The 20,523-nt window shown below is 42.1% G+C and overlaps 2 protein-coding genes and 1 non-coding gene across 5 annotated transcripts in view; 2 read left to right on the top strand and 1 right to left on the bottom strand.

Annotated features, from left to right (window-relative positions):
* EVI5 (ecotropic viral integration site 5) overlaps positions 1–875 on the bottom strand; it is a 104,347-nt gene extending 103,472 nt beyond the window's left edge. For all 3 annotated transcript variants that reach the window (XM_060232192.1, XM_060232191.1, XM_060232189.1), the window contains exon 1: positions 774–875. In XM_060232192.1, the coding sequence (XP_060088175.1) occupies positions 774–809 (36 nt within the window). In that variant the 5' untranslated portion in view covers positions 810–875. The remainder of the gene's footprint in view (positions 1–773) is intronic.
* Positions 876–4,056: 3,181 nt separating this feature from the next.
* Positions 4,057–15,446, top strand: RPL5 (ribosomal protein L5). The gene is made up of 8 exons (XM_060232199.1): positions 4,057–4,801; positions 7,903–7,972; positions 8,070–8,185; positions 11,286–11,420; positions 12,337–12,539; positions 13,022–13,199; positions 14,236–14,324; positions 15,286–15,446. Exons 1-8 carry the CDS (start codon positions 4,799–4,801, stop codon positions 15,383–15,385), a joined length of 894 nt encoding a protein of 297 aa, XP_060088182.1. The 5' UTR covers positions 4,057–4,798; the 3' UTR covers positions 15,386–15,446.
* On the top strand, positions 12,817–12,912 carry LOC132567873 (small nucleolar RNA SNORD21). Its single transcript, XR_009555138.1, has one exon. It is a non-coding gene; the product is annotated as a small nucleolar RNA SNORD21 (small nucleolar RNA).
* Positions 15,447–20,523: the final 5,077 nt, after the last annotated feature.

Genomic DNA, 20,523 nt, shown 5'->3' on the forward strand with positions numbered 1-20,523 from the left:
CATATTTATTTCTTGAAGCTACTTCGACCAACATGTTAATGTATGGGGTGGCAGATATCAAGGGTGACTGGTATCTTCTATTAATTTAATTAAAAGCTCTCATTATTCCTTTGTCAAAGTGTGTATAAAAGTCATTGCTATAAAGACATGGGTAACATGCAAATTTGTTTAAATGCAATCAGACAATTAACCTGATAACTGTATTGATTTTTTTTACTAATTGTGAATTGTCATGACAATATCTACTCTTCATATTTTTGTGAATTACTACAAATAAGGATGTTTTATCAAGCTGTCATTTCAAGGGTTACTTTATAACAAGTTAAAATAATTCCCTCTCTGTCTGAAAGAGCAACATAAACTTGCCTGACCACTACTAAAGCCCAAAGAGTCCTTGTTATTTTAGAAAACACTTGTGGAGTTCCTCCCATCTCATCACCAAAGAATTAGCCTATAACAAGTAGAGACAGTATTAAATACTGGCAATAGAGATATTATTGCATGCACATGTATATTTGTATTACTAATAGCTACACCCAAATTACATTACTGTAAACTCAGAAGTAGGTTTTTCACTTCTAAGTTTAAAGCTACCCCTGGAGGGGAAAATAATTTTAAATAAGTGGGTTATTTTTCATTGCCCCCAAATACTCATGTAGTCTTTATAACTTTTAAAAGCTAACAATATAGGACTGAGCAACTACAGAAAAAAAGTCATTAATTTTAAGACTTCAGTAGAAAGAAATTACTATTAGAAATATTTGTTTGTTTACCAGTGGAAAACTACGGCGCCTAGAGGTAGCAGCCATGCTAGAAACAAACCTTTTCCTAGACAAGGTTGGGAGGGGGGAGAAGAAAAGTGGGCTTGGCTTACATTTATAACTCCTTCTGAGGGGTGGAGCCAGCAACATTACTGAATTTTGGCTATAGACTTCTTTCTAGTGTTCCAGTCTGCAGCATTGAGTTGGGTTGATATATGAACAAAATGATAATGTTTAAATGCTGTACACCTAAATCTGCTTACTGTATTTGGAGTAGGAACTCAGTGGGGCATATTACTGGATAAAAGTACATAGTGTAAGTTTTTAATCCTCCCCCAAATAATAGAAGCAATGTTTGTGGCTTTAAGAAATAAATACCCTTTCAGTGGCCATTATGGGGTTTGCTAGGCAACTAGAAAAGTATCATCAGCCTTCAGGCTTTGGACTTTGTCAGTAAAAAGAGGGTGTGTGCTATGTGTGACTTTGAACAATCTGAACTACACAGTATTTTATGACTAAACTAATCCCATGTGCTCAGTGGTCCTCATGCAGAAATGTGTATGATTGTATACATTGTTAAATTACAGAAGTAAAAGCGGGGCTTTTTTTGAGCAGGAACACAGTTCTGGCTGGCTTGACATCAGTGGGTGTGGCTTAATATGCAAATGAGTTTCTGCTGGGCTTTTTCTACAAAAAAGGCCCTGAGTAAAAGGGCTGCTGAGTAGTTGTTGTTTTTTTTTTTAATTAATCTGTTGTTTGGAAGGCATTTTGAGGATCACCTGACTGAAAGGCGAGGAGTGAATCTTTAAAGTAAGTGATCTCCGGTTTTAGGAGTTTTTCACAGAAGGAGTTGGAAGGATGTACTAATCAATAAAAGAAATTGTATGCCTATTTCCAAGTAAGTGGGGAAGACACAGCCATATTCATCTTTGTAAAAGGCCTTAGGAACCAAAGGGCAATAGTTGATTTTATAGGGTTGTCAATCCCCAGTTGGGGGCAGGAAATCCCCTGATTTGGAGGCTCTCCACCCACTTCAGGGTCATCAGAAAATGGGGGGGGGAGGGAAATGTCTGCTGGGCACTCCCATTATACCCTAAGGAGACCGATTCCCATAGGGTATAATGGAGAATTGATCTGTGGGTATCTGGGGCTCTAGGGGACTGGTTTTTTGAGGTAGAGGCATCAAATTTTCAGCATAGCACCTGGTGCCTCACCTCAGAACACTCCCCCCCTCAAGTTTCAAAAAGATTGGCCCAGGGGATCCAATTTTATGAGCCCCCAAAGAAGGTGCCCCTATCCATTATTTCCAAATAGAGGGAAGGCATTTAAAAGGTGTGTGGTCCCTTTAAATGTGATTGCTGGAGCTCCCTTGAAGTTCAGTCATGCTTATCACACCCTTGCTTCCAGCTCCACCCCCACAGACCCCAGATATTTCTTGAGTTGGACCTGGCAACCCTACTTATTTGGTATGACAAAGTTTGAGTTCAGTGACATCTTTAAGACCAGCAAAGTTTTATTCAAGGTATAAGCTTTTGTGTGCAGGCAGTATGAATAGTGATCCTGCTTCTTTCCTTAGTTGAAAGCAGCAAATCTATCTTCTCTTGTCTTTATTCTTTCCTCTCTTCTTTTCCCCCATCTCCCTTCTTCTGTTTTTCCTTTGCTTCATCTTTCACTAGTTGCTTCTTGCCTGTTGTCTTTTCTTCTATTTACTGATTGTTTTAATTTACAAGGTCTGTATCTTACTTTTCGGAGTTTTTTTCAAGGTGCTAACAAGGCTATTTTAAAATTAAAATCTGATTATAATTCTGAATTAAAGAGCTCAGTGTCTCACACAGGAGAGGCGAGTTGGAAACGGAGTAATGCTCAGGCCTTGATGATAGTTTTTGATTTGCAGTTGGTGGTAGATAGACAGAAAGGAACCAGAGTGGCAGAAAGGAACCAGAGTGACAGACACTTAATCTGGAGAACTGGGTTTGATTCCCTACTCCTCCACATGAAACCTGCTGAGTGGCCTTGGGCTGGTCTCAGTTCTCAGAACTTTCTCAGTCCCACCTAGGAAGGCAATTGTAAGCCACCGAGACTCCTTAGGGTCTAGAAAAGCAGCGTATAAACCCCAGCTGTTCTTCACATAGGCTAGGGATGCCCTCACATTTTTAAGGCTTGGGTTGCCAACCTCCAGGCAGTGGCTTGAGATCTCCTGCTATTATAACTGATTTCCAGGTGACAGAGGTCGGTTCACCTGAAGGAAAGGGCTGCTTTGGAAAGTGGACTCTATAGTATTATACTTCATTGAACTCCCTCTCCCTCCCCAAAACCTACCATCTTCAGGCTCCACCCCTAAAATCTCCAGATATTTCCCAACTCGGCAAGCAACCATAATTAAGGCCAAATTAAATGAAACATTAGGAATTCTTGATCCTGAGCATACCACCGCTGAAGTTCAGTCTCCCTCTGTTGCTTCCTTTTCCAGATATCTACCAGTCCCCTGGAGGTGATAGAAAGAAACGGCTATGTTTCCTCACTGAGGCAAATAACAGCTTGGGTTGCTAGCTCTAGGCTGGGAAATCCTGGAGATTTAAGGGGTGGAGCCATGGGATGGTGGGGTCTGTGGAGAGGTTACTCCCCACCGGGTTTGAGTTTCCTTTGCTCTTCCTTTTTTCCTTTCAGTGATCATGCCACCATAGCCTTGGGTCTCTGCAGTTTTTCCTTGCAAAAAGATGGCTCAAGCAAGAGATGCGTATATCTATAAATCTGACTTGAACTGAAAAGCTTGTGTGAGAGCACATGCTCAGGCAAGGAGCAGGACTTGGACATGTTTGTCTATTTCATATATACCCCATATTTTTCTCCAGCTGGGACCCAAAACAGTTTTACTGTCCTCCACTGTATCCTTACAACAAAACTCTGAAGTAGGTTAGGCTGAGAGCTGTGATTGTCCTAAGGTTGCCTGGGCAGACGATCTCCGAGATTAGGTCTAGCTAGGACTAGGACTTTAAAAAAATTGGGGGGGGGGGCATATAAAAAAGTCAGGGGGCACTTAATGGCTCCCCCCACCCACCCCGGCCACTCAGGGTGCCCAATTCAGGTGCTTGCCCTTCCTTCCCGCTGCTTCTACCGCCACTACCAGCTGAGAAAGGGACCACCCTCTCTCCCTCCCCCCATGATTTAAATTACGTGGGAGGGGTTATCCAGCAGTAGCTTGTCTCAGATGATCCTAGTTGAGCACCCTAAGCATTACATCACATTGTCTGTCATGTGTTTTGGACTATTAAAAGGTGGCTGCAGCCTGCTACATTTATTGAGGCATAACCTTTGTGCCTCAAAACTCACATCAGTTGCATCTGCATGGCTTTGCCGCTTTGCAGCTATTTTGGGGAAGGGGCTATGGTTCAGCGGTAGGGCATGCATCACGAGCAATCAATTTCCATCTAAAAGGGACGTGTGGTGTTAAAAGGTCTGTTCCTCAAACTTTTGAGAACTGCTGCCAGTCATAATAGGGAATACTGACTTTGAAAGACGAGTGGCAAGCGTTCACATAACGAGGCAAGGGTATGAAGGAAGGGGGGAGATATAAACCGATGGATGGGTGAAAAAAAAATAAAGAAGTGGGCTCCGCATCACCAACGCTTGCGCGACAAGATTTCGTTTAGTCTGGTTTTTTGGAAGCTGCAGATTTAAGAAGGAACGTGCCTATTACGATTAAGGACAGTAAACACGAGATGCCTCTAGGTGGCAGTAGCAGAAGACAACTTTTATACTGAAAAGCAACACTATACTATCCTCCACCAAGCAGAAGATAATACACTCTGCTCGATTCGGTGCGGGAATGAACGATCGCTTGCTAGCTCTCCTCCACGTCTCTGCGGGGCAGTATCCTCTTCCGGAGGAGCTTCTCTGGCCCCTTCAGCTCCGCGTTGTCAGCCGAGTGACGTATTGCGCCTGCGCAGCGGCCTCGGCCTTTTCCCCAGCGATAAGTGCTGCAGACGTTTCGCTGAGCGGCCCTCGGCCTAAAGCGAAAGCGGACCGAACCGAGAACCATGGTCAGTACTGTGTCCAAACAGGCCGGGATGGGAAGAAAGGGGCCGGTTTGGTGTTCTGGGGCCGCTGCGGGCTTCTGAGTGTTTCCGGACGTTCCGATGGAGTCGGATTGGGAAGTGGCGGGCCTGGCTGCGGAAGCAGCTTCCAGCGTGGCCTAATGGCAGCACTCGCTGCTTGTGTCCAGTGCTTTTGCAAGGAAGATTATTTTTTTCTCCTCCCTGCCACCTACTCACACAAGTTTATATTCCTGGACTTCCCTTGCTTCCGGGCTCCCGTTTCTGCCCCTATTTTCGAACCTTTCTTGGGCCATTGGCACTTGGCAACCGCTTTTCTCTCACCACCCCCACCCATTTCAAGTAGGTTGGCTTTGCCCCTTTCCCTTTGACAGGTGGGGAGGCAGAGAGTGCAGGCCCTGAACGTCTGGAAAGGCTTCTCCGGGCATGCACGTATGGCGCTGGGCCTAGCTTCTGCTCATGCTTTGGGATAGAGGTAATAGAGGTAATGCATGGGCTTAATGGAGGGTGATTCTTGAGACTTTCAGAAGGGACGGTCACAGTTCTGTTGAGGTTTCTGGTAATGCTTTAGAAAGCCCAAAAGGGTAGTTGTGTCGAGCTGTTCCAGCAAAAAATAGAAAGTAGTAGTAAAAGAGTGGACTGATTAGTGTAAAACTTCTGTTTTGATAAGGGGTTTTCTTTGGGGGGGGATTGCAAAGGTTTCTTTGCTGTCTTGTGACATGTACAAAGTTATGTTCTTTGCCATGAGTTAAACAAATTGCTTCCAGGGTGTACTTGTACATCACGTTTTCAAATGTATGCATGCTTTAAAAATACAGAAATAATAGTTTATGGAGACAAACTGTTATTTGCAAGCAACTGATTTAGAAACAACTGATTACAAAGTCAGAACTGAGGAGCTTTTTACTGAGTAATTACACTGGTAAAAATTGGGTTTACTACCCAATTTTTGAGTTTGCCACCCAATTCCACCCACTGGAAGTTGCAGAAAGGGCTTCTGGAAATAGGTTTCAGCTGTTGTGTCAAGATTTTAGTCCAGTGTGAATGGTGTTGCAACACAAAGGTAATGCCAACTTAAATGTACTCAAATGTGAGACCCCACAAATGAGGACCATGGATTGGGAAGTGATATTTCTTTGTTTTAAAATGATTTCGTTATGTTGAAAGTAGGGTCTGTTATATCTTTTAGAACAAGCTTTACAGAATGGCAAGGAAAACCTGCCCTTTCTTACAATGGTGGGGGTTGTAGGTCTAGAGCAGGGGTGGCCAAACTTGCTTAATGCAAGAACCACATAAAATAAGTCAGATGTTTGAGAGCTGCAAGACATAAGGAAGGAAGGAAAACGAATAGAGAGAGGAGGGAGGGAGAGGTGGAAAGGAAGCAGCTTTAAATGCATTCTTCAAGCTGGCCAATAAGGGGGGGGTGCTTCAAGAGCCACACAGTAAATACTCCCTCTAAGCTGTGGAGTCTTGTGAGCAAAAATTCTAATTTGTGAGTTACTGCCATTAAAGTTGTGAGCTACTGCAGAAATTAGTTTGTTCTGGGGCCATTTTTCCTGATCTGAGACAAAACTGTTTGAGCCACAGTCTAAAAAAATGTGAGCTAGCTCACACCAACTCAGTTTAGAGGGAATTGTTCAGGGTGGTGAGAACCAGAGAGGATTGTGAGGCACTCCGAAGGGATCTGTTGAGGCTGGGCGAGTGGGCGTCAACGTGGCAGATGAGGTTCAATGTGGCTAAGTGCAAAGTAATGCACATTGGGCCAAGAATCTCAGCTACAAATACAAGTTGATGGGTTGTGAACTGGCAGAGACTGACCAAGAGAGAGATCTTGGGGTCGTGGTAGATAACTCACTGAAAATGTCAAGACAGTGTGCGATTGCAATAAAAAAGGCCAACGCCATGCTGGGAATTATTAGGAAGGGAATTGAAAACAAATCATCCAGTATCATAATGCCCCTGTATAAATCGATGGTGCGGTCTCATTTGGAATACTGTGTGCAATTCTGGTCACCGCACCTCAAAAAGGATATTATAGCATTGGAAAAAGTGCAGAAAAGGGCAACTAGAATGATTAAAGGGTTGGAACACTTTCCCTATGAAGAAAGGTTAAAACGCTTGGGGCTCTTTAGCTTGGAGAAATGTCGACTGTGGGGTGACATGATAAAGGTTTATAAGATTATGTATGGGATGGAGAAAGTAGCAAAAGAAGTACTCTTCTCCCTTTCTCACAATACAAGAACTCATGGGCATTCGATGAAATTGCTGAGCAGTCAGGTTAGAACGGATAAAAGGAAGTACTTCTTCACCCAAAGGGTGATTAACATGTGGAATTCACTGCCACAGGAGGTGGTGGCGGCTTCAAGAGGGGATTGGATAAAAATATGGAGCAGAGGTCCATCAGTGGATATTAGCCACAATGTGTGTGTGCGTGTGTATACACTGGCCACTGTGTGATACAGAGTGTTAGACTGGATGGGCCATTGGCCTGATCCAACATGGCTTCTCTTATGTTCTAATACTATTGCACACAATATGTGTGAAGAGCCACATGTGGTTCCTAAGCCACAGTTTCACTACCCCTGGTCTAGAATGTTGGATAGCTTTGGTTTTTGGGCTGCTGGTTCCTTGCAGACTTCCTGCCATTTGGTTCCTTGTGACCTAGCATTGACTATAGTTTTCTCATCACTGACAATTAGCGCTTTTGGACTGTGTGTGAAGTTATACATGTGCTTGAAAAGCATGTTTAAACAACATAAATTTATGAATACAGACAATTCATTGTAAACATTTGTGGGTTTTAGAGTACAGGTAGGTTGTTAAAAAAGGGGGGAAAAGATTGTTTTAGCTCAATGTGAAAGTCAGTGTAATAAATTATTCCCAGTGTTACAGCAATTAAAAGGTGTTTTGAATGGAGCATCTATGTTTAAAGACCACACATCTAAATAAATGTTTGATAACTTGCCAAGAGAGTTTTGGCTTTCCATTTGTCAGCATCAAGAACTTTGTTTCACCTATTTCTGCTATTCAGGATAGGTTATGGAGGCAAATTGTTTGATATTAACGCTTTTGTGTTCTGTCTCATCCAGGGGTTCGTCAAAGTTGTCAAGAATAAGGCCTACTTCAAGCGATATCAAGTGAAATTCAGAAGAAGGAGAGGTATGGTTGACATTTTTTGCATGCTCTCAGTCCATTTAACCAGATGAAGACCTGAATCTGCAGTTTCCACACAAGCCTTGGTACTCTTCTCTTTCAGAGGGCAAGACTGATTACTATGCTCGGAAACGTTTGGTGATTCAAGATAAAAACAAGTACAACACTCCTAAATATAGGATGATTGTACGTGTCACCAACAGAGATATCATTTGCCAGGTAAGGTCACTTGTTCTTTTCCATACTGTAAGGGGCTGCATTATCAGTTTTCTTCACAGAAATGCCTTCCAATGTAGGAAGTCTGCAAGACATGAAGTGTACCTTAGCTGACATAGGGACACAGAGTTGAGTGTCTCTTAGATGGTGTATTTGCAGAACTATTTTCAGTATTCTCTCCTGGGAGAAAGCTTTAGAGTAAGTGAAAAAGTTCTCCTGGAGCAATCTAGGAACTAATACTGTAGCTCTCTTGAGCCAACATTAGCTCTGCGTTCTGTCATTTACTTTCTGATGCATCTTAGACGCTCTCTGTGCTGATGTCAGATTGCTGGAGTTTTCTTGATGTATGTTCTATTTGAAAACAGCATGCATGGCTTTCACTAGAGAAAACAGAACTACCCATCTGCAGAAAATGCTGAGGGGGCAGAGTCCAAATTATTTCTTCATAAATCCTAGCATGGCAGCTTTTATGAATAGCATCTTCCTAATTCTTCTAAAAGCTGCTCTTCTGATTCTGTCTCCATTTAGGAGAGATGTCTGGAAGACAAGCTAAGTACACAAATAAGAAATTGATTAGATGATGTGTTTTGCATTAGACCATTGCAGAAGCTACTGTTCGAGGGTTTAATCCACAAGCTGCTTATCACTAGCCTTAGGGTATGCCTGCACAATGGATATAGATCTTTTTCAAATCTGGAACTGTCTGTGCTCCAGTCAAATGAACCATAAGAACTGTAGCTCTGTGGAACGGCTGGTAGTCAGTGACACAATTCTGTGTGTCTGTCCCAAACAGGTGGCTTTTTAAAAACTCAGGACAAGAAACTGCTTTAAAGTTGGGTTTATACTGAATTCACTAGGAAGCAGCATGGATGTTTTCATACTTAATTTTGAGTAATAAGTCCGAGTTGCTATAAGTAATTTTTGAAACTTTTATCCAGATCTTTTATCTTGTCTACTGAGGTTGCATTGTTGTTTAATTATGCTTGCCTATTTGAGGGAGGAAGAAAGTGTTTGCAAAATATATTTTAAAAACTTATAGTTACTTTGGGTGACTTGTCACCCTTAAATTGTTTGTGTTAAGGGTGGGTCTTGAGTCTTATGTCTTGTTAAATGAAACGTGTGTCTTTGGCACATGTATTATTTTATTGTTTAACTACATTTATTAATGTCCTATAGTTTGTGATGCTGGATCTGGAATAGAAACAACAATTAAGCCTATCTTAAATGGGAGAAGTGTTTCCTGTTTTATGTTGTGATACAGGACTGCTCTGGGCAGTACTTGTGTGCCTTCCAGAACTATGGGAAATTTGCCTGTTGAGCAGCTTGAGGAAATAGCTGTCCAAGTGACAAGCTCAGTAGTAGGTAGCAGCATCCCCTTCCCTTCCTCATTGTTGAAGAAATCAAGTGCATAACTATTGAAGCTGTGTGTGTGCTTGTAGGTGCGCACAATTTCTTACTGTTTGAGCTTTTTCCCTTTAGTCCAAGGAGAGCATGCATGTGCAGCCTTTGATACTTTAGAAACTGCTAGAGCAGTAGAGGATGAACATAGCAGCTGTTATGGTTGGGGAAAGGTGGATGCTCTGTCAGTTTAGAGGGAGGACAGAAAAATGAAGTTAGCAATAGGGATTTTTTGCTCAGTGATCACTCCTGTACCTGTTACGTAGTAATGGTGGCATGCTTAATATTAAGGATCAATAAAATGTGTCCCTAAAAGTCACTAATCTTTAGATTCCCCCAGCTCTTCTTCAGGCTGAATAACAAGAAAAGAGTCAGGTAGAAGTTGGTGATTCTGGATGTGATGGGAAGTGTAGGAGCCATAAAACAATGTTGCAAGTTGATTTCAAGTTAAATAGAGGCTACTTGGATCAGAGAAATAGGAAATTTCTTCTCTCTCTCGTAACTACAGTTTGGTTGATCATCTCCAGTATTGTTAATATTGGGCAGGGGTGCCAAACATGCAGCCCAGGGGCTGAATCAGGCTCCTGGAGGGCTGCTATCAGGCTCTCAAGCAACTGGCTGTCATTTGCTTCCTTCGCCCTATCTCTTGCATCCTTCTGCCTAACAGCTTGCTTTGCAAGGCTCACTCAATCACACAGGAGCTACAGAGCAAACCCTGTATTTTCTCCATTGGCTGAGGCTCCTCCCTTGGGGAGGAAGGCAGAGCATGTTTTTCCAGACTCTCTCAATCACACAGCAGAGCTACTGAGCCAAGCCTCTCTTCTATTGCCTGAGGCTCTTCCCCCCATCCCCTGGGGAAGGAAGGAGCCATAGCTTTCTTTGCCCAGTTCCCTAATCTTAAATAGGTACACACATGGTCTGGCCCAACCCGACATGGCCCGGCCCAACAAGGTCTTATTTATGTCAGTCCGTCCCTCATAACAAATTGGTTTGACACTCATATTATAGGGGGTATTACAGTTTTCCTTTGCTCTCAGCATTTAAAGGGATATATGTTCCATTCGGCATGGGAGCATGCTTGATAAATTGTTTACTCTTAACTATTTAGCTGAATATACTTTTTTTACTACTTGTTCCCAGTGTGCCAAAGGCTCAGCCTGATACCAGCCACCCATTCAAATAACAAATTGGTTTGACACTCATATTATAGGGGGTATTACAGTTTTCCTTTGCTCTCAGCATTTAAAGGGATATATGTTCCATTCCATGGGATATATGTGCCCATGAATCCAGCTAAGCCTCCTGGACAGGATGCTGGAGAACTCAGACGCATGAGCACTGTGTTATTTTGATTGGTCTTAATTAGAGGCATTACATACATAACTTGTGTTTTTGGATTTTGCTGCGGACCAGTATGGCTACTTACTACTTTTGTCTGCAAAAAAAATCCCTGATGTGCAGTCTCTATAAATCAGATTGTGGAATTTAAGAAAAATGTGTCTGTCCTTGTACTTTTACAAGTTGAAACAGTCACCAACAATGTTTGGACTGACTCGGGAATGACCTCTTGGTGTGGAAGTGCTGGTAACCTTTCCTGTAGCAGTCTGGTAGGGTGGATGGGAATCCTCTTGTTTAGCAGGTAGTACAGTATTGAGTGTTACTGTCAATTGGGATTTTTAGTCACTAACACTGCTTTTGTTGTCAGATTGCATATGCCAGAATCGAAGGTGACATGATTGTCTGTGCAGCATATGCTCATGAGCTGCCAAAGTACGGTGTGAAAGTAGGCTTGACCAACTATGCTGCTGCCTATTGCACTGGCCTGCTGCTGGCTCGCAGGGTATGTATCTGTTGAAAACATCCTCAGTCTTTATGGGACACAGAATAGGATGTGGCACTTAAGAACCACAGTCCCATTGACAGTGCAGATTTCATAATACTGTCTTAGAGAAATGAATTTGAAAATTAGGGATTTGAAAATCAGTGCTCAGACTGTGCCTGATTAAATGTTGCCAAGTATAAACATAGTGCTTGTCCATATTAAGCACTGTATTTATACTTGGCATATTGAATTGATCAGGAAATAAACATTGAGTTAGAAGGGAGGGGAGCAGAACTCTAGGTTTAGGAGGCAGTGTTCCTGTTGTTCCAGTACAGCAACTGCTAAATATTTCTACGATAGTACAGTCAGTTCTTACAGCAAAAACAGAGGATTTGTTCAGTAGGAGGCTCTTACTTTTCCTTAGCCCCTGAGATGGTCTTCCTTCCGTGCAGTCCTTGGCATTGCATAAGATAGAAAGAAATGATGGAGCAAGCTTCATTTCCATGAATAACTTACTGCTGCCATACTTTTCAGTGGGGCTCACTGAAAGTGCTGGAACTATCCCATACCTCTTTGCTAATCTGCCTCACTAATTGCCACAGAGCAGGGCTAGAGAACTTATAGACAGCGAGTCACCCAAGATTCCCAAAATGTTAATACTGTCACAAAGGATTATCTTGTGTCCTGAACAAGACTACTTTCTAGACTAGAGCATTGTTAGTTTCTATTATGCCTGGGTTTGAAGGTCTTGGTGTTTCTTCTGGCTTGCTCTCTGTATTTTTTTTTTCAGCCAGCCACAGTTGACTCGAAATTGGTTTAGATCTGCTTATAGTATCTGCTTTCTGTAGTGATGCAGTATAGAAAGTTTTCATGGAAAAATCTGTAGCTGTTTCTGGAAAATCTCAGATCTGTTGGGCAAAAAAATCTCTTGCAGCTGCTGAACAAATTTGGGCTTGACAAGATCTATGAAGGCCAAGTTGAAGTAACTGGCGATGAGTATAATGTGGAAAGTGTGGATGGGCAACCTGGTGCCTTTACGTGCTACTTGGATGCAGGTCTGGCTCGAACTACCACTGGGAACAAGGTCTTCGGTGCTCTCAAAGGAGCTGTGGATGGTGGACTCTCAATCCCACACAGGTAATTTTTTTCCTTTTCTTCAGCTGTCTCCTCAGGAAGTGCAGGGCTCCTCGTACCTAGTAGTTTAGGTTGAGACGTAATTGTAGAACTTATTGCAGATGTAGTTTGGTGCATTTGACTTTTGGCATAATTGGCAGAAGTCTGAGTCTAGCTGTATTCTATACAAGTTTTACACTTCGGCAAAAAAAAATAACTGGAATAACAACAGAAAGTGTCCACCAATATTAATCATAGTGCTCCATAAATAGTCCAGTTTTTGTTTCTTTGTAACTCGGCTATTGTGTGATGAAACCCCACTTCCTGAGCATGCTGTAGTTGGTCCTTGGTATGTGTTTGATGGATGTTCACGTTTCAAGACGGGACTGATGATGGCCGAGACTCCTGGCTCATGCTGCTAGCTTGGAGAAACACTGTTGATGTGACCTTTCTTTACAGTGCCCTTCTGACAACTTGCTAGAGTTTACTTCACTTCTTTTTCACAGTACCAAGCGCTTCCCCGGCTATGACTCAGAGAGCAAAGAATTTAACGCAGAGGTCCACCGAAAGCACATCATGGGGCAGAACGTTGCAGATTACATGCGTTACTTGATGGAGGAGGACGAAGATGCTTACAAAAAACAGTTCTCCCAGTATATAAAGAACAATGTGATGCCTGACATGGTAAGTTGTTAATTCTGCCTTATTTGCTGTAGATGGAACTAGAAACAGGTTCTAATTAGAATCTGCATTGTTTAGGAAAGTATAGATGAGTGATCCGGGGCTCATTTAGAACTGAGGTCAAGTATTTATGTTCCTGAAATTCCAGCCTTCAACACAGCCTGTTAAGTAAGCATGTGGTCCTTCTTAGCGTGTTGGGTAGCTGTTGCTGCACTTGCATACATAGCAATAGGTTTTGGCCAGTTTCCTCACAGTAAATTCCATCTTTTTCCTGCAACATTTTAGAATCACTCTTTATTTGTTTTTTTGTGTTGTGGGCACAAAGGCTTTTAGTTACAAAATTGCTCTTCATCATTGTGTCTTCATCAGGGCCACCAAGGCAGCTAACCAATTGGAAATGTGCATAATAAAAGCACTTGTAAAAACCATTAACATCAAACAAAACACATTAAAAGACATCAGTTAAAACATAGGGCAGGAAGAAGGGATCACTGAGGGAACACAAAACAAAAATTCTTCACCCATTTGCAGAAGATGGCAGTAAAAATGGACAGACAAATCCCCCTGGGAAGAAAATTTCAGAATTTTGGTGCCATGGTTGAGAAGGCCCTTTTTCTTACGTTGCCTCTCACCTAATTTGGTAAGCACCTGAATCAGGGTTTGCAGGTTGGCATCAGCCAGCTTTACTCTTTACACCTAGTTTACCACTGGAGATTTAATCCTGGCTCTAAAATTAGCATACATGCATGATGACTGTGTTAGTAAATAAAAGTTTGTCTTCTCTTTTTAACACAATATATGAAAGCTCTTCTAGCTGCCGGTGGTCTTTTTAAAATGGTGGTGGACGATCCAGCATGCTACAGTATTAATAAAAATACAGCATTATTCTTGGACTGGTTCTGTGCTCTTGTTTGGAGTAGATTTGAGGTGGACTGAGGAAAGATCACATACTGAGATCACTATAAAGCTTTCTCTCCAGAAAACTTACATTTTCTGTAAGGCAGACTTGTGAAATAATTTGTAAATATTATGTTTTCAGATGGAAGAAATGTATAAAAATGCCCATACTGGGATACGTGAAAATCCAGTCCATGAAAAGAAACCCAAGAGAGAAGTCAAAAAGAAGAGGTATGATGGACACACGGACTCTAGTTCACTGGTGATCTGTGAACCACCCCATCTCAGTGTCTTAAACAAATAACATAATAGACGTGGTATTTCTGAGCTGTTAGTGGGAAGTGCATCCATCAGGTTATTGCTTAAAAGTCATCTGTCCGGTGCTGTTAGACATTTCTGTGATAGGTCCTTATCCATAACTGTAGCATAGGAAGTACCTTGGGCTTCATACTGTAACAAATTGCTACCAGTGGTCTCTCTACTTAACCTTCATTGGGAATCCTCAGACCATTCAGAAGGTTTTGCAGTACAAACTTTTCATCAGGTTAGTTTATGGATGTATGTTTGCCTGATGGAAGGGGAGTGAGTGAATATCTGAACATCTCTGATTAGAGGACTGATCAGGCTAGAAATAAATACTTGCTTGAACAGGTGTGCTCTTCTCTCTCCTTGAGGCCAAACTGCTGGGTACTGTGTAGTACCTGTGGGTTGGTACTGCTATGTTCTTGAAGATGTGTAGGAGAAATTGTGTCTTGACTTGCTAGTGGTTTCTGACATTAAAAAAGGATAATAGTAGTCACCTCCTTTCCTGCTAAGATGTACAATACCTAGAAGATGTTAAGACACCTAAAATGTTGAACACAGAATTTGTGTGGGAGGGACAGCAGGCCTTATTTACACAATCCTAGCTTGTTCTGGGGACAGACTACATCTGTGACCTACAGCATTGTTGATTTAGTATATAGTAACTTGTAAACTGAAAAATGCCACTCTGCATAGCACACTAATTGTGAGCACTGATGCTGTAGTGTATAGAACTGGACTGAGGAGACAAAATCAGCGTAGGTTCTCAGAGAATGGCACTTTAGCATCTGACCAGTTGAATTGTTGGAGTGACAGCTGCTAAAATTTGAATTGTCAGGGTTTTTTTTAACTGATTGGCACTAACAACACTGAACTCCTTGTTGTGCAGGTGGAATCGTCCCAAGTTGTCTCTCGCCCAGAAGAAAGATCGGGTGGCTCAAAAGAAGGCCAGCTTCCTTAGGGCCCAGGAACGTGCAGCTGATAGTTAAGATTCGTTCCATAATTTTCTATGAAGATTTTTGGAAAAACACAATAAATTTATTGAACCAATGCTGTTTATGTTGATTTACTTGTATGGAATCATAGCCACCTTTAAAGGATTGCTGATTGCCTGCTGGTTTACCTGCCTTTGCCACTTCATTCTTGTGCAAAAAAATTACAGATGAGAAGATGGGATTAGTTTCATTGTAGCTGTCCCTATTAAACTTTTGAACTCCCTCTAAGTACCATGAGATTAGCCACCTGTCAGTGGAGGAGAGGCTACCCATTGTTAACTGCAGCTGATTTATATAAGCAGACTTCAGGTAATGTACATTGAACATCCATTTAAGTGTTCACCTGTGAGCAAAGTGAGAGTTTCTTATATCCCTTAGTGGAAGTGTGAGTGAGATGTGCTAGAGTGGTAAAGCTGCAGTACTGCAATCAGAGCCCTCTGCTCATGACCTGAGTTCGATCCCAGCAGAAGCTGGTTCAGGTAGCCTGCTCCAGGTTGACTCAGCCTTCCATCCTTCCGAGGTCGGTAAAATGAGTACCCAGCTTGCTGGGGGGAAAGGGCAGATGACTGGGGAAGGCAATGGCAAACCACCCCGTAAAAAGTCTGCCGTGAAAGCGTCACCCCAGAGTCGAAAATGACTGGTGCTTGCACGGGGGACTACCTTTACCTTTTTACAGTTCTTGTGCCTTTTTTTTGTGAAACCCTTGCTTTGTTACAAAAAAAACAGAGTTCCTCCCTAGTAGAAGATTTTGGCCATTGCTTTAATTTTCCATGTAGAATTTTAGTTTTTATGGTGAAACAGCCAATGACGGGAATAGTGACAGGTTAACTGCTTTTTAAAAAAGATCTCATTGTTACTTTTCCACATTTTGCCTGTCCCCAAAAGGTGGAACTGCACAGCTGCTACCCTGAGCAACTCTACATCTAACCCACCATTGGAATGCCCTATCCACTGTCTCTCTTTTATGGCTCACTGACCCCAACTCCTACATTCCTTCCTTTAATGCCTCTTTGAACCTCTAGTAGTTAATTTACTGGTAAAGGTAGGATTTGCTGATGTACACAAGAGCAGCAGCTGTTATGTACTGCTATGTTATGTTTTTAAACCTGTAAGTGGTTCTATAATTGGTGTTAAATATGCTAGAGGCTGAATTGGTAACACTAAAGCAGTACAGGCCATAACTCCAGTCCTGATTTAAAGCTGCTTTAAAATGTTTATGCCATCCAAACAAAGGAACCTTAGATAAATACTTTGTTGCCATTGTATCAGTGGATTTACAGCGCACACCTTCCTGCTTGAATGGCAGCAGACCTGAAAGTGCAAGAAATAAGAAAGGTGAACCAAGCAGGAGGTAATGGTGAGCAAGCCAAACGGCAAAATACTGGGAAAAGATTATGATACTGGATTTATACCCCACCCTTCACTCTGAATCTGTCTCAGAGGAATTTACAATCTCCTTGACCTTTCTCCCCCACAGCAGACACCCTGTGAGGTGGGTGGGGCTGAAAGCTCTCATGGAAGCTGCCCTTTCAAGGACAGTTCTGTGAGCTTTGGCTGACCCAAGGCCATTCCAGGAGCTGCACAATGGTTCTCTAACTACCAGTGACCTTGTGACATTGCTCTGCACTTCCTCTGTATGCATGGAAATGAAGGAAGTGAGATAACCTCGTTCCTCTACGCAAGCTGGTCCTTCTACCAGGCAGTGGTATTGGGGGTTTGCAGCTCAGCTGAGCATGCTGATCCCAAGGGTTAAAGACTGCTTATGTAGAGAATGTAAGGCTCCACAACCTATATCTGATACAAGCAGCAGAAATCCTATGCCAGATGCTGGAATGACTGTCTAAATTTTCTGTGTTGTGGCTACATATTCTTGCTTTCCATTTTAGCTAATGTATGTTATGTTTTTGTAGAGATGGGAAGTACAAAATTGAAGTCTTGGGCAAAATACTCTAAAGCTATAGCTGAAGGGCACTTTCCCCTCAGTAAAAACATTAAAAATGTTACTGAATGAAGCATCTTATACAAAAGCCCATTTTATATATTTAAAAAAGCCATGCACGTGCTCAATAATAGTACTGATAGGTGTGTTTTATATAAGGGGTAGATTTTTCTGGAATGATCCTACATTGCGGTTGGATTTTTAAAATAGGAAATTCAGCAAAACTACCACATTAAGTTGCTAATTGTGCATTCTGTCTTGACTACTTTGTCTGGGCAAGACTGTCATAACTTATTACTGCGATCTCTCTTCCTTCCACTTACCCTTGAGTGGCACTGACAGACGGCAGTAAAAATTGTTCCAGCAACATAGTAGCCTTACCCCTCAGTTATCAATTCAGGATGTGTGGCGGGGAAGGGGGTTATATCTAGGCCCAAAGCCAATCCTTTTTAATTTTTAAATTCCCAGTTGGAATTTCCTAGTGCAGTAGAAAAGTACCAGAAAATTGTTTGGAATGCAATAATTCATCACTTTGGCCTATTTTGCTTACCCAGTAGAGGTACTGGCATGATAGTCAAAAAGAGTGTATTCATGCTGAATTTTGGGGGTTAGAAAGCTTTATATTCTGCAAAGATGATCTTAAACCTAATCTGTATTTCAAATTTGTAATGTGCCCCATAAACAAAATTGTGGCATTCACTGCCCAAGTACACAGTGATGGGCACAAGTTCTAAAAGATTTATGGGGGGAGGCCTATCAATGGCTATTAACCAGAGTGACTAAAGAGAACTGCCTCAGTCACAATAAGCATCTGAATACCTGTGCTAAGAGGCAGCATCAAGAGAAGGCCATAATGGCTTCTATGTCCTGTAGAATGGCCTGCCAGAACACTTGCTTGGCTACTGCGAAAAAGGATGCTGGACTAGATGGACCACTGGCCTGATCCAGCAAGGCAATTCTTGTAACTCTTACCAATGCACCTCATCGTTCAATCACACAGGAATACAAAGACCTAGCCAAACTAGATGGATAGTTGCGGCTAAGAGGGAGAGAGATATGGGAGTTTGTCCTCACAGAGGGGAACACAGGGTAGGGACTGATTGGTGACAGTTACAAAGAAGAGTTCTCTAACCTCACAAAAGGGTGGGAGTTGGGATACCTACACAATAGCATAGACATGCACTCTTGGTAACTCATTAGGGAGGCATGGGAGGATGACTGATATGAGTTCCAGTGACCATACAAGCTCAGAGTTGTGTATAATTTAGCTGGTCCCAATAAAAGGTACTATTTCACATTTGAGTGCTGCTTAGGGGACAGATTCAGCAGAAGCACAGCTCCTGAACCTCCAGCGCCCCTCCTTCCTCTCCACTCAGCCAGGGGTCTGCAAGCAGTGGGGAGAAATCTCCCTGCTGTGCACAGATCCTGCAGCCAGATTCTGTTCTTGGGTGGTTTAGCCGCCCTCCAACAGAAGCCTCCAACCATGGGTCTGCGTGAAGCAGGGAGAAATGCTCCCTGCTGCACACATCCCATGGCCAGCTTCTGTTTTCCAGTTTCAGCCACTTGACGTCTATGTGCAACAGGGAGAAAATCTCCCTGCTACACACAGATCCTGGGGCCAGCTTCTGTTGCTGGGTGGTTTTAGCCACCCAGCAACAACAGCTTCCTGCTAGGGTTCCTTCTCTCTTCCTGTTTCCATCTTCTCTTTCCCCTCCCTCTCTTCATCCCTTCTCCATCTGTTCTTTCACCTTCCCTCCCTTTCCCCTTCCTCCCTCCATTCCTTCCTTCTCTCTTCATCCATCCTTCTTTTCTCCCCTTTTTTGTTTCATTGTTTCCCCGCTGCCCCCCTTCCTCTCTATTCCTTTTTTCCTTCCTTCTTCTCTCTCCCCATCCATTTTCTTTATCATATCTTACAACTTTCTTTTTTATTCTCTCATTAACATAACTCATTTACATATGCCACACCCCCTGATATCAGGGGGTGGAGCTTCTGCACCTTTTCCCCCTACAAAACAACCCCTGGTGCTGCTAACAACTTATTTCTACATTTATGATACTTGAACTCAGCCAATAAAGAACATGACATATGGATGATAAGGCTTTCATTAGTCACAGCTCTATACACAACAGATTTGCTCAAGACTCACCATATCCCAAAGAATCTTCCTGTAAAGAATTATTTTTTGTAATATCCAGACTGATGAATTCTAGTGAATTCAAAATCTTGCACCTTGTCATGTGTTATTTGGTTAAGTCTAATAAAAGTTTGAATTTTACAGTGGGGTCAATGCAGCTGCTAACTACATTTTCCTTCCTAAATAAACCTTATGAGCAATTTAGACTACTATGCAGCCACAACCACAAAAATACTAAACAAGGAAAAGGTCAAAATAAATGCTGAGCTTGATGCCTAAAGGAAGCATTGACTCTCAAAAGCTCCTACCCAAAAAAGTTGGTCACTACAGTGTTACTGGAGTCAAATCTAGCTGTTCTAGTGCAAGCAAACCAACATGGCTGCACCCTGAAAAAGCAGATATCCTTTCCCTTGAGACTGGTACCTCATACTTACAACTAAAATGCTTCTTTGCAGTATTCCCCTCCACTGGAAAGTCATCTTCTTTGTCCTCCTAGGACTAGTCAAATGAACAATACTTCAAGAAAGGGGAAATAATTCCAGTTTATTGTAAACAATTCATATTCAAAATGAAAACTCTTGAAGATGGCATAACAGCAATCAAAACAGTACAAACTGCTTTGTTAACAAGTTATTCCAAAATTATTTCAAATGCCTAGAAATATTTGGCTCAATATTCCCCTGCCCCACTGACATTCAGATCTACCTGACATGAACATATGCCTGGTAAGATGTGGGCTCCTTAATAGTTGCAAATATTAAATGCTGCTTCTTGAATACCCCTCAATCAAAAAAACCCAAAGTGGACATTGTGCAAGATAAGGGTTAGTAAAAATATTTATACAAGGCAACAATGCATATGATTGTAAAACAAATTAGTATTTCACATTTATTTAATACAGGGAACACACAATTTTGTTTTCTGAGTGCATGTTCATTATGAAGCTAGAATAAGTTATGACAGCATGTTAAAATTTAAAAGCTAGTGACTTATCCCGCTTGTAAGAGAAATAGAAATATAGCAAGTGAAGAGGTGGAGAGTATGTGTTAGTATCAAGG

The sequence above is a fragment of the Heteronotia binoei genome, chromosome 2 (genome assembly GCF_032191835.1).
Source record: "Heteronotia binoei isolate CCM8104 ecotype False Entrance Well chromosome 2, APGP_CSIRO_Hbin_v1, whole genome shotgun sequence".
Lineage (NCBI taxonomy): Eukaryota > Metazoa > Chordata > Lepidosauria > Squamata > Gekkonidae > Heteronotia > Heteronotia binoei.

Bases quoted from the DNA above. Each gene is read 5' to 3' on its own strand.
- RPL5 (XM_060232199.1), top strand. The intron at 11,421-12,336 runs GTATGTATCTGT...AATCTCTTGCAG, and splicing joins GCCTGCTGCTGGCTCGCAGG to CTGCTGAACAAATTTGGGCT. The intron at 14,325-15,285 runs GTATGATGGACA...CTTGTTGTGCAG, and splicing joins AGAGAAGTCAAAAAGAAGAG to GTGGAATCGTCCCAAGTTGT.